The sequence below is a fragment of the Oncorhynchus gorbuscha genome, linkage group LG19, assembly GCF_021184085.1.
Source record: "Oncorhynchus gorbuscha isolate QuinsamMale2020 ecotype Even-year linkage group LG19, OgorEven_v1.0, whole genome shotgun sequence".
Taxonomy (NCBI): Eukaryota; Metazoa; Chordata; class Actinopteri; order Salmoniformes; family Salmonidae; genus Oncorhynchus; species Oncorhynchus gorbuscha.
The window spans coordinates 5,992,320-6,006,093 of record NC_060191.1 but is presented as its reverse complement, the minus strand read 5'-3'; the positions used below and the strand labels follow the sequence as shown (position 1 = coordinate 6,006,093).

The following is a 13,774-nucleotide window of genomic DNA, read 5'->3' as shown; positions in this document are numbered from 1 at the left end:
TGCAAAGATTACAGAGAATTTTCTTCTGTCTGCTTTCTGATGTTGGACAGCAGATTATGACAGTAATCCCGAGTTGGACAGAGAGGAGGGAACGACTGAGGAGGGAAGGGTGGAGGGAGGAGGATGTGGGGGACAAGAAATGGCCTTGGAAATAAACATAGGAACATGGACACAACTTTGCACGCGCAGGCATGCATAATACATTATAATACACACACAGCACATATTTTCATGGTGTCAGAAAATCCGGGATTATCTGACCATGTGTAAATATGATCAAAAACATAAGACCCTTGTCCTTTGTGAATCACATATTTGAATACATGAAGTCACTGTTTGGACAATAGGAACCGTATAGAAACCCTACTATTCTTACTGAAAACAGACCTTTTTTAGATCACAGACTAATTTGTGGGACATCACGGACACACACACACACACACACACACACACACACACACACACACACACACACACACACACACACACACACACACACACACACACACACACACACACACACACACACACACACACACACACACACACACACACACACACACAATTATTTGCAATACACAGAATTTATGAGAAAAGCTTTAATCCACCATATGCAGCGTATAACTCTGATTAAAACAAAAAGACAATTGCAGGATCAAATCTAAAAGCCACCATCACAACCATGCAAATTCCTAATGGAGAAACAGGTTTGTTATTCTACAGATTTTCAATTTCTTTTCCCAAATACCTGTGTCCAAACTGTTACCATTTATCACATTTGCACATTTCAAGTTTTCCATCTACAGAAACACCATTTAGAGCTTCTTAGAATAATGAAATGTATAGACTGAGCAATGGTTACCAAATGATCCAGTCCATGAGTATTCAGGACACTGCAAAACACTAGACCACCATTACTTTTTCACAATCATCTCACAGTACCAAAAAGCTATTGTAACTTCAATCTGATAGGAAAACAGCATTTAGCAGGGATATTGTATCGATATACAAACAAATAAATATACTTGTGCCTCAAAATTTTCTGTCGTGTTTATATTGCATCAAACACTAATTACAATAGTGGCCATCTACCTTCATATTTATCACACCTACCTTCATAAAACAGCCTCAATCCAATAGACATACATGCACAGACAGACATGTATACTATAACCAACATAAACCCCTACTTTCTTAGAAGGTACAGTGAAGACAATTAAGACACCGCCATACAAGAGTATTTACACAGAAGAGAAAGACAGAACATTAGAATACAATGACAAAGAGGAGGAGAGGAAGAAATAGTGTGTGAAGGAGAAAGAGGGGAAGAAGGGATGACTAGTCAGTGATGGGTTCGTAGTGGATGAGACGCATGGCGTTTTCGTTCTCAGTCACCCCCTTGATGAACTCTCCCTCTGCCAACCGGTCTGAGAGGGAGACAGAGAGAGAAATAAATCAATAAAAAAGGGAGACACTCAGAGAGAAAGACAGAGACAGAGAGAAGTTGTAAAATAATTTGTGTTTGACTCCTGAGTGGCACAGCAGTCCCTGGTTCACTACAGTCCCTGGTTCGAATCCAGGCTGTATCACATCCAGTCATGATTGGGAGTCCCATACGGCAGCGCACAAGTGGCCCAGCGTTGTCCGGGTTTGGCCGGGGTAGGGGAGGGTTTGGCCGGGGTAGGGGAGGGTTTGGCTGGGGTAGGGGAGGGTTTGGCCGGGGTAGGGGAGGGTTTGGCCGGGGTAGGGGAGGGTTTGGCCGGGGTAGGGGAGGGTTTGGCCGGGGTAGGGGAGGGTTTGGCTGGGGTAGGGGAGGGTTTGGCCGGGGTAGGGGAGGGTTTGGCCGGGGTAGGGGAGGGTTTGGCGCGCGCGCTTGCGTTTGTGTGTTTATCTCTTACCGTTGTCTGATTTCTCAAAAAATCCCCACAGTTTGTTGGCTCTCTTCTCTGGTGTATTCTCGTCGGCTGGTAACTTGGGTAGATCTTCCTTGGGGATTAGGTTAAAGATGGCCTGAGAGTGAGAGTGAGAGAGAGAGAGAAAGAGAGAGAAAGAGAGAGAGAGAAGAAAGAGGTGGTAGAGGGGGAGAGAGAAAGAGAGAGGGAGAAGAAAGAGGGGGTAGGGGGAGGGAGAGAGAAAGAGAGAGGGAGAAGAAAGAGGGGTTAGGGGGAGGGAGAGAGAAAGAGAGAGGGAGGGAGAAGAAAGAGGGGGTAGGGGGAAGGGGAGAGAAAGAGAGAGGGAGAAGAAAGAGGGGGTAGGGGGGGAGAGAGAGAGAAAGAGAGAGAGAGAGATGGTACGGGAACAGATCAAGTAAGATTGCATAGACTTCTTTTACATGATATATATATATATATATATATATGCCATATACAGTACTAATCAAACATTTGGACACACCTACTCATTCCAGGGTTTTTCTTTATTATTGTAGAATAATAGTGAAGAGATCAAAACTATGAAATAACACATGGAATTATGAAGTAATCAAGAAAGTGTTAAACAAATCTAAATATATTTTAGATTATTCAAAGTAGCCACCCTTCGCCTTGATGACAGCTTTGCACACTCTTGGCATATGTGTCCCAACCTTTGACTGGTACTGTATCTACAAGTTCAGAATACTGTATATGACATATGCTCTGCTGACAACCACTTACATGTAGTTACAGTATCATTTAGTTGGTGCCTGCAGCCTCCCATCATAGCCTTAACATGAGTCTGTGTGCCAACATTGGTTGGTGCCTTGCAATGCCCAATACATGTTTTTTACAGCTCGTCTGAAGGGAACCCATCTGACCACTAGAGGAACCCATTTGACCACTAGAGTAACCCATCTGACCACTAGAGGAACCCATTTGACCACTAGAGTAACCCATCTGACCACTAGAGGAAACCATCTGACCACTAGAGGAAATCATCTGACCACTAGAGGAACCCATCTGACCACTAGAGGAACCCATTTGACCACTAGAGTAACCCATTTGACCACTAGAGTAATCCATCTGACCACTAGAGGAACCCATCTGACCACTAGAGGAAATCATCTGACCACTAGAGGAACCCATCTGACCACTAGAGTAACCCATTTGACCACTAGACTAACCCATCTGACCACTAGAGGAAACCATCTGACCACTAGAGGAACCCATCTGACCACTAGAGGAACCCATTTGACCACTAGAGGAACCCATTTGACCACTAGAGGAACCCATCTGACCACTAGAGGAACCCATTTGACCACTAGAGTAACCCATCTGACCACTAGAGGAACCCATCTGACCACTAGAGGAACCCATCTGACCACTAGAGTAACCCATTTGACCACTAGAGGAACCCATCTGACCACTAGAGTAACCCATTTGACCACTAGAGGAAACCATCTGACCACTAGAGGAACCCATTTGACCACTAGAGGAACCCATTTGACCACTAGAGGAACCCATCTGACCACTAGAGTAACCCATCTGACCACTAGAGGAACCCATTTGACTGCTAGAGGAACCCATTTGACCACTAGAGGAACCCATTTGACAACTAGAGTAACCCATCTGACCACTAGAGTAACCCATCTGACCACTAGAGGAAACCATCTGACCACTAGAGGAACCCATCTGACCACTAGAGGAACCCATCTGACCACTAGAGTAACCCATTTGACCACTAGAGTAACCCATCTGACCACTAGAGGAACCCATTTGACCGCTAGAGGAACCCATTTGACCGCTAGAGGAACCCATTTGACCACTAGAGAAACCCATTTGACCACTAGAGGAACCCATTTGACCACTCCTGTGTGTCATTGTTTACCAGTTAGCTTGTCTTGTCTTTTCTAATATTCACTTTCACTTACATTATCTTTGGAACTACATCAATTGGCCACATTATATAAAGATTTAATCTACATTAATTCAGCCTTCTTGCTTGGTATGGAATACGTTTCCATGACAATTAATTTTTTTACACAAACTTGTGTTCATAGATTTACACTACATGGCCAAAAGGATATGGACATCCCTTCAAATTAGTGGATTCGGCTATTTCAGCCACTCCCGTTGCTGACAGGTGTATAAAATTGAGCACAGAGCCATGCAATCTCTATAGACAAACAGTAACTTTCACCATGGCACCGTCATAGGATACCACCTTTCCAACAGGTCAGTTCGTGAAATTTCTGCCCTGTAGAGCTGACCCGGTCAACTGTAAGTGCTGTAAGTGGAAACGTCTAGCAGCAACAGGGGCTCAGTCACACAAGCTCACAGAACGGGACCGCCTAGTGCTGAAGCACATAGCACGTAAAAAATATTCTGCCCTCAGTTGCAACACTCACTAACAAGTTCACTCACTAACGTTTGTCGGAAGCTTCATGAAATGGGTTCCCATGGCCGAGCAGCCACAAACCAGCCTAAGATCACCATGCGCAATGCCAAACGTCAGCTGGAGTTGTGCACGTGTCCACATACTTTTGTAGTCTATGTAGTGTATTTCTATGTGTCATACAGTGTCATATACTGTAGTAGTAACCACAGCCCAAACCTCAGTGAAGCCAAGGTAAAAGGCAGTAAATGACTTGAGTGATTGTTGTTACTGATTTCTGTCCTTGGTTTCACAGTAACTTTTTCCAGTTACTGCAAATATGACCCCCCCATTTTCTCAAAAACACAACACAGTGGAGGCAGGATATTTGTGCAGGTGATAAAGCATGCAGTTACTGCTCTTTTGGTTTGTAGGGCAGGTGATGACACCTGCATAAAGGAATGACCTGCAGTATGTATTACACACATATCATGGGCTATTTGGCCAATCAAGTGCTATTTCAAAATTAGGTGATTATGCAATTACAATCAAAATAAAATAAATCCACTGTAATAACAGATTCTAGAACTATGATGTAAATGATTCTCTATAAAGTTAATAGTCACTCAGGGGCCATCTGAGTGTAACTTTAGAGTCAGGCCTTAAAGCTGTGACCCACATAGAGACAGGAACCACTCATCTCTCACACTTAAAACACCCAGATTAACGTGGATTATCTCCAAGACCCAGGCCATAAGGCCAAACACTGAGATGTCCTCCTCCTTTTCCCCCTCCCTCCCTCCCTCCCTCCCTCCCTCCCTCCCTCCCTCCCTCCCTCCCTCCCTCCCTCCCTCCCTCCCTCCCTCCCTCCTCTGACCTGTTTGGTTTAGGCTGAGTATTTCCTAAAGTTAATTTAGTGTTTTACCCCCTAGGCCTAAACCTAGATTTGGATTGGGTGAAATGATCCTAGATCTGTGACTAAAGACAACTTTTACCAGACAGGGGTTGGTTTGGCAGGCTATTCAGTACAGCCTATATAGTAAAGCCAGTTTCAGACAGACAGAGACAGGCTCATCTCAGGGCAAAGGTACTGGACACTATTTACCTCCACATCTCTCCCACTTTGCCCATGAGCCTGGCCTGCCCGGTCCCTGTCTCTTAGTCTAAACCCACTGCCTGGCCTGCCCGGTCCCTGTCTCTCAGTCTAAACCCACAGCCCGGCCTGCCCGGTCCCTGTCTCTCAGTCTAAACCCACAGCCCGGCCTGCCCGGTCCCTGTCTCTCAGTCTAAACCCACAGCCCGGCCTGCCCGGTCCCTGTCTCTCAGTCTAAACCCACAGCCTGGCCTGCCCGGTCCCTGTCTCTCAGTCTAAACCCACAGCCTGGCCTGCCCGGTCCCTGTCTCTCAGTCTAAACCCACAGCCTGGCCTGTCTCTCAGTCTAAACCCACAGCCTGGCCTGCCCGGTCCCTGTCTCTCAGACTAAACCCACAGCCCGGCCTGCCCGTTCCCTGTATCTCAGTCTAAACCCACAACCTGGCCTGCCCGGTCCCTGTCTCTCAGTCTAAACCCACAGCCTGGCCTGCCCAGTCCCTGTCTCTCAGTCTAAACCCACAGCCTGGCCTGTTTCTCAGTCTAAACCCACAGCCTGGCCTGTCACTCAGTCTAAACCCACAGCCTGCCTGCCTGGTCCCTGTCTCTCAGTCTAAACCCACAGCCTGGCCTGCCCAGTCCCTGTCTCTCAGTCTAAACCCACAGCCTGGCCTGTTTCTCAGTCTAAACCCACAGCCTGGCCTGTCACTCAGTCTAAACCCACAGCCTGCCTGCCTGGTCCCTGTCTCTCAGTCTAAACCCACAGCCTGGCCTGCCCAGTCCCTGTCTCTCAGTCTAAACCCACAGCCTGGCCTGCCCGGTCCCTGTCTCTCAGTCTAAACCCACAGCCTGGCCTGCCCAGTCCCTGTCTCTCAGTCTAAACCCACAGCCTGGCCTGCCCGGTCCCTGTCTCTCAGTCTAAACCCACAGCCTGGCCTGCCCGGTCCCTGTCTCTCAGTCTAAACCCACAGCCTGGCCTGCCCGGTCCCTGTCTCTCAGTCTAAACCCACAGCCTGGCCTGCCCGGTCCCTGTCTCTCAGTCTAAACCCACAGCCCGGCCGTCCCGGTCCCGGTCCCTGTCTCTCAGTCTAAACCCACAGCCTGGCCTGCCCGGTCCCTGTCTCTCAGTCTAAACCCACAGCCTGGCCTGCCCGGTCCCTGTCTCTCAGACTGAACCCACAGCCTGGCCTGCCCGGTCCCTGTCTCTCAGTCTAAACCCACAGCCCGGCCGGCCCGGTCCCTGTCTCTCAGTCTAAACCCACAGCCTGGCCTGCCCGGTCCCTGTCTCTCAGTATAAACCCACAGCCTGGCCTGCCCCGTCCCTGTCTCTCAGTCTAAACCCACAGCCTGGCCTGTCTCTCAGTCTAAACCCACAGCCTGGCCTGCCCGTTCCCTGTATCTCAGTCTAAACCCACAACCTGGCCTGCCCGGTCCCTGTCTCTCAGTCTAAACCCACAGCCTGGCCTGCCCAGTCCCTGTCTCTCAGTCTAAACCCACAGCCTGGCCTGTTTCTCAGTCTAAACCCACAGCCTGCCTGCCTGGTCCCTGTTTCTCAGTCTAAACCCACAGCCTGGCCTGTCACTCAGTCTAAACCCACAGCCTGCCTGCCTGGTCCCTGTCTCTCAGTCTAAACCCACAGCCTGGCCTGCCCAGTCCCTGTCTCTCAGTCTAAACCCACAGCCTGGCCTGTTTCTCAGTCTAAACCCACAGCCTGGCCTGTCACTCAGTCTAAACCCACAGCCTGCCTGCCTGGTCCCTGTCTCTCAGTCTAAACCCACAGCCTGGCCTGCCCAGTCCCTGTCTCTCAGTCTAAACCCACAGCCTGGCCTGCCCGGTCCCTGTCTCTCAGTCTAAACCCACAGCCTGGCCTGCCCAGTCCCTGTCTCTCAGTCTAAACCCACAGCCTGGCCTGCCCAGTCCCTGTCTCTCAGTCTAAACCCACAGCCTGGCCTGCCCGGTCCCTGTCTCTCAGTCTAAACCCACAGCCTGGCCTGCCCGGTCCCTGTCTCTCAGTCTAAACCCACAGCCTGGCCTGCCCGGTCCCTGTCTCTCAGTCTAAACCCACAGCCTGGCCTGCCCGGTCCCTGTCTCTCAGTCTAAACCCACAGCCCGGCCGTCCCGGTCCCTGTCTCTCAGTCTAAACCCACAGCCTGGCCTGCCCGGTCCCTGTCTCTCAGTCTAAACCCACAGCCTGGCCTGCCCGGTCCCTGTCTCTCAGACTGAACCCACAGCCTGGCCTGCCCGGTCCCTGTCTCTCAGTCTAAACCCACAGCCCGGCCGGCCCGGTCCCTGTCTCTCAGTCTAAACCCACAGCCTGGCCTGCCCGGTCCCTGTCTCTCAGTATAAATCCACAGCCTGGCCTGCCCCGTCCCTGTCTCTCAGTCTAAACCCACAGCCTGGCCTGTCTCTCAGTCTAAACCCACAGCCTGGCCTGCCCGGTCCCTGTCTCTCAGTCTAAACCCACAGACTGGCCTGCCCAGTCCCTGTCTCTCAGTCTAAAGCCACAGCCTGGCCTGTCTCTCAGTCTAAACCCACAGCCTGGCCTGCCCTGTCCCTGTCTCTCAGTCTACACCCATAGCCTGGCCTGCCCGGTCCCTGTCTCTCAGTCTAAACCCACAGCCTGGCCTGCCCGGTCCCTGTCTCTCAGACTGAACCCACAGCCTGGCCTGCCCGGTCCCTGTCTCTCAGTCTAAACCCACAGCCTGGCCTGCCCGGTCCCTGTCTCTCAGTCTAAACCCACAGCCTGGCCTGTCTCTCAGTCTAAACCCACAGCCTGGCCTGCCCGGTCCCTGTCTCTCAGACTAAACCCACAGCCCGGCCTGCCCGTTCCCTGTATCTCAGTCTAAACCCACAACCTGGCCTGCCCGGTCCCTGTTTCTCAGTCTAAACCCACAGCCTGGCCTGCCCAGTCCCTGTCTCTCAGTCTAAACCCACAGCCTGGCCTGTTTCTCAGTCTAAACCCACAGCCTGGCCTGTCACTCAGTCTAAACCCACAGCCTGGCCTGCCTGGTCCCTGTCTCTCAGTCTAAACCCACAGCCTGGCCTGCCCAGTCCCTGTCTCTCAGTCTAAACCCACAGCCTGGCCTGCCCGGTCCCTGTCTCTCAGTCTAAACCCACAGCTTGGCCTGCCCAGTCCCTGTCTCTCAGTCTAAACCCACAGCCTGGCCTGCCCAGTCCCTGTCTCTCAGTCTAAACCCACAGCCTGGCCTGCCCGGTCCCTGTCTCTCAGTCTAAACCCACAGCCTGGCCTGCCCGGTCCCTGTCTCTCAGTCTAAACCCACAGCCTGGCCTGCCCGGTCCCTGTCTCTCAGTCTAAACCCACAGCCTGGCCTGCCCGGTCCCTGTCTCTCAGTCTAAACCCACAGCCCGGCCGGCCCGGTCCCTGTCTCTCAGTCTAAACCCACAGCCTGGCCTGCCCGGTCCCTGTCTCTCAGTCTAAACCCACAGCCCGGCCGGCCCGGTCCCTGTCTCTCAGTCTAAACCCACAGCCTGGCCTGCCCGGTCCCTGTCTCTCAGTATAAACCCACAGCCTGGCCTGCCCCGTCCCTGTCTCTCAGTCTAAACCCACAGCCTGGCCTGTCTCTCAGTCTAAACCCACAGCCTGGCCTGCCCGGTCCCTGTCTCTCAGTCTAAACCCACAGACTGGCCTGCCCAGTCCCTGTCTCTCAGTCTAAACCCACAGCCTGGCCTGTCTCTCAGTCTAAACCCACAGCCTGGCCTGCCCTGTCCCTGTCTCTCAGTCTAAACCCATAGCCTGGCCTGCCCGGTCCCTGTCTCTCAGTCTAAACCCACAGCCTGGCCTGCCCGGTACCTGTCTCTCAGACTGAACCCACAGCCTGGCCTGCCCGGTCCCTGTCTCTCAGTCTAAACCCACAGCCTGGCCTGCCCGGTCCCTGTCTCTCAGTCTAAACCCACAGCCTGGCCTGTCTCTCAGTCTAAACCCACAGCCCGGCCTGCCCGTTCCCTGTATCTCAGTCTAAACCCACAACCTGGCCTGCCCGGTCCCTGTCTCTCAGTCTAAACCCACAGCCTGGCCTGCCCAGTCCCTGTCTCTCAGTCTAAACCCACAGCCTGGCCTGTTTCTCAGTCTAAACCCACAGCCTGGCCTGTCACTCAGTCTAAACCCACAGCCTGGCCTGCCTGGTCCCTGTCTCTCAGTCTAAACCCACAGCCTGGCCTGCCCAGTCCCTGTCTCTCAGTCTAAACCCACAGCCTGGCCTGCCCGGTCCCTGTCTCTCAGTCTAAACCCACAGCCTGGCCTGCCCAGTCCCTGTCTCTCAGTCTAAACCCACAGCCTGGCCTGCCCAGTCCCTGTCTCTCAGTCTAAACCCACAGCCTGGCCTGCCCGGTCCCTGTCTCTCAGTCTAAACCCACAGCCTGGCCTGCCCGGTCCCTGTCTCTCAGTCTAAACCCACAGCCTGGCCTGTCTCTCAGTCTAAACCCACAGCCTGGCCTGCCCGGTCCCTGTCTCTCAGTCTAAACCCACAGCCTGGCCTGCCCGGTCCCTGTCTCTCAGTCTAAACCCACAGCCTGGCCTGCCCGGTCCCTGTCTCTCAGTCTAAACCCACAGCCCGGCCTGTCTCTCAGTCTAAACCCACAGCCCGGCCTGTCTCTCAGTCTAAACCCACAGCCTGGCCTGCCCGGTCCCTGTCTCTCAGACTAAACCCACAGCCTGGACTGCCCGGTCCCTGACTCTCAGTCTAAACCCACAGCCCGGCCTGTCTCTCAGTCTAAACCCACAGCCTGGCCTGCCCGGTCCCTGTCTCTCAGACTAAACCCACAGCCTGGCCTGCCCGGTCCCTGTCTCTCAGTCTAAACCCACAGCCTGGCCTGCCCGGTCCCTGTCTCTCAGTCTAAACCCACAGCCTGGCCTGTCTCTCAGTCTAAACCCACAGCCTGGCCTGCCCGGTCCCTGTCTCTCAGTCTAAACCCACAGCCTGGCCTGCCCGGTCCCTGTCTCTCAGTCTAAACCCACAGCTTGGCCTGCCCGGTCCCTGTCTCTCAGTCTAAACCCACAGCCCGGCCTGTCTCTCAGTCTAAACCCACAGCCCGGCCTGTCTCTCAGTCTAAACCCACAGCCTGGCCTGCCCGGTCCCTGTCTCTCAGACTAAACCCACAGCCTGGCCTGCCCGGTCCCTGTCTCTCAGTCTAAACCCACAGCCTGGCCTGCCCGGTCCCTGTCTCTCAGTCTAAACCCACAGCCTGGCCTGCCCGGTCCCTGTCTCTCAGTCTAAACCCACAGCCTGGCCTGCCCGGTCCCTGTCTCTCAGTCTAAACCCACAGCTTGGCCTGCCCGGTCCCTGTCTCTCAGTCTAAACCCACAGCCCGGCCTGTCTCTCAGTCTAAACCCACAGCCCGGCCTGTCTCTCAGTCTAAACCCACAGCCTGGCCTGCCCGGTCCCTGTCTCTCAGTCTAAACCCACAGCCTGGCCTGCCCGGTCCCTGTATCTCAGTCTAAACCCACATCCTGGACAGATTTGATGATTAAGATTATTGTTAATTAAGAAACGTCCTGCACAGTTCTCACAGCCACTCCTACACGTCTAAGTATCTATCTACAGTAGTGTAGTGGGATGTAAACGCAAGTAAACACATTTTTTTTTGCACCACAGTTTGTCCACCGTTTGGGGAAAATGCATTGAGGTGTTACTTTTTCACAGCGACCGGCTATTTAACCACCTATTTTCCCCCACAACACCCATGTTCACATTTCTGAGCTAATATATGTATCAACACCGAAAGAGATGCCATCACAATATCAACCTCAACCAGACACCTCTAAAAACTATAGTCTCCATGTGTTACGTTGGTTGACTCTGCCCTAAAGGTTGCAGCTGGGATAGAAAAAGGCTGATAGAAATGACACTTGGTCTTGGCCAGTGTTGCTCAACATTGATCTTGGGCCAGGGCACCCACTAGGAATGCTGGATTTCACTCCAGCTCGGCATCACATCACTTGTGTGAACACAGCCCATGTTGTCTAGAACAGGGTTTCTCAACTTAACCCCCTGTATGCAGTTGATTTTTAAAAAAATAGTTTACTCTCAAGAACCCTGTTCTAGACAACATGGGCTGTGTTCACACAGGCAGCCCAATTATAACCTTTTTTACACTAATTGGTCTTTTGACCAATCACATCAGATCTTTTCACAGCAGATCTTTTTCAGAGCTGATCTGATTGGTCAACAGACCAATTAGTGGAAAAATATCAGAATTGGGCTGCCTGTCTAAACGCAGCCATAATTAGTGATGTGTGTTACTTAGTTAGTTGATTATCTACATACTACATACTTTAGGCCCTGAATAAGCACAGAAGCATGGGGACCACAGTAAGTACAGTAGCCTACATTTTCTGGGTGCTAAATCATTAATCTTGTGGATTATCAGGAAGGATTGGGTGGCTGAAATGGGCAAGAGCTCTACATTAGCTATTTGATGATTAGGACTGAGACGCAGGAAGTTGGCGGCACCTTAATTGGGGAGGACGGGCTCGTTGTAATGGCTGGAACGGACTGGATGGAATGGTATCAAATACATCAAACACATGATGGTTTCCATGTTGATGGTGCCATACCATTAACTCATTTCCAGCCACCCCCACCTACATGTACAGATGACCTCGACTAACCTGTACCCTGCACATTGACTCTGTACCGGTACCCCCTGTATATAGCCTCGTTATTGTTATTTTATTGTGTTACTTTTTATCAATTTATTTGGTAAATATTTTCTTAACTCTTTCTTGAACTGCATTGTTGATCAAGGGCTTGTAAGTAAGCCTTTCACAGCCTTTCACCTGTTGTATTCGGCGCATGTGACAATCAAAGTTTGATTGAATTATTATGAGCTGTCCTCCCCTCAGCAACCTCCAGTGGAACCTACATACCGAGGAAAATAAGGTCACTTTTGACCACAGACTGACTTAATAATAATATATGCCATTTAGCAGACGCTTTTATCCAAAGCGACTTACAGTCATGTGTGCATACATTCTACGTATGGGTGGTCCCGGGGATCGAACCCACTACCCTGGTGTTACAAGCGCCATGCTCTACCAACTGGGCTACAGAAGGACCACAGAAGGACCACAGAAGGACTTCAGAAGGACTACTGATGATATTCAATATATAGACAGGACCTACATTTAAGAAAAGCTATATTCCCAGAAGTCCATCATTTGTTCTCCTAAAAAAAGCCTCACAAAATTGTATGGCTTGTTTTCTTTTGTCAGTTTGGATGTGACCCACTATTCCCATGCCACAAACTGTAAATGGTAGAAAAACCTTTGTATGCCTATATCCACAATTTCCCCTTGTCCCATCTTCAAAATGATCATCACCATCATTGATTGTTGTTGTAAGAAGGTTCTCCTACCCAGTGGTTCAGGTTTGGATATCTTCTCTTGCCCCTTAATAGTTCAAGGTTCTAATCCTTCCTGGATCTCTCACCTGGCAGATGACTTCCACTTCTGTCTTGGTGATGTATCCGTTCTTGTCCACGTCGAACAGTGAGAAGGCCCACTCCAGCTTCCTCGTCGTCTTCCCACTGGAGGTCATGTGCAGTGCAATGATGTATTCCTTGAAGTCCAGAGTGCCGTCCTCGTTGGTGTCGAATGAACGGAACACATGCTGAGCGTAGGTCTTGGCTTCGCTATCGGGGAAGAAGCGCGCGTAGATCATCTCGAACTCCTCTGGCGAGATGCGTCCGGTGGGACACTGCTTCTGGAAGTTCTCGTACCACTGGCACAACTCGTTCTCCGTGAACTTGGTGTTGAGCTTCAGGTCCTCCAGGATCTCCTTGGAAATAGCACTGCTCTTGGCGTTCCCCATCGTATTAGCCTGTACTGGGATCTCTCGGTTATTGTTGAAGGCTCTCTGAAGTAGTGCCAACAAGCACAATCAGATCTCTACAATGACTGAAGTGTTACCCAGTGTACCACTAGGAACCATGCATCAACGAAAGCCTTCAATATCAGGGAGAAAGAACAGACAGGGAGGCAGAGCAAAGAGACATGACCTAGCTGTGTCAGCAGTAGAGAGAGTATGAAGTGATGTGTTAGGGATGGACTGTTGTCATTCTGAAGGGTGACGTAGATAGATAGATGGAGTAGGGAAGGAGGGGGGTGGAATTAGACTGCTACCTTTGGCGACTGGGTTAATTCAGTTAATTCAGGATTTAAGGTGGCTGAGCTTTCCACTCAAATTAACTTTAATTTCCATATTCTCTTTTGCCAAACCATCTCTCTTCTTGTCTGGTCTGTGTGTCGGCCAAGGCCCTGTTATCATTAGAATTTAAATTTCCCAATAAGAGCCAAATCCTAACTTTAAAGACGTGTAGGTAACTCAAACCCAATTTAAATCAATGCAGGATTTACTTGAAAGTACAAGTTAGGTA

General features: G+C 51.0%; 1 protein-coding gene across 1 annotated transcript; it reads right to left on the bottom strand.

Annotated features, from left to right (window-relative positions):
- Positions 1 to 511: 511 nt before the first annotated feature.
- On the bottom strand, positions 512 to 13,442 carry LOC124005999 (recoverin-like). The gene is made up of 3 exons (XM_046315658.1): positions 12,829 to 13,442; positions 1,899 to 2,010; positions 512 to 1,427 (listed from the first exon to the last, which is right to left on the bottom strand). Exons 1-3 carry the CDS (start codon positions 13,207 to 13,209, stop codon positions 1,339 to 1,341), a joined length of 582 nt encoding a protein of 193 aa, XP_046171614.1. The 5' UTR covers positions 13,210 to 13,442; the 3' UTR covers positions 512 to 1,338.
- Positions 13,443 to 13,774: the final 332 nt, after the last annotated feature.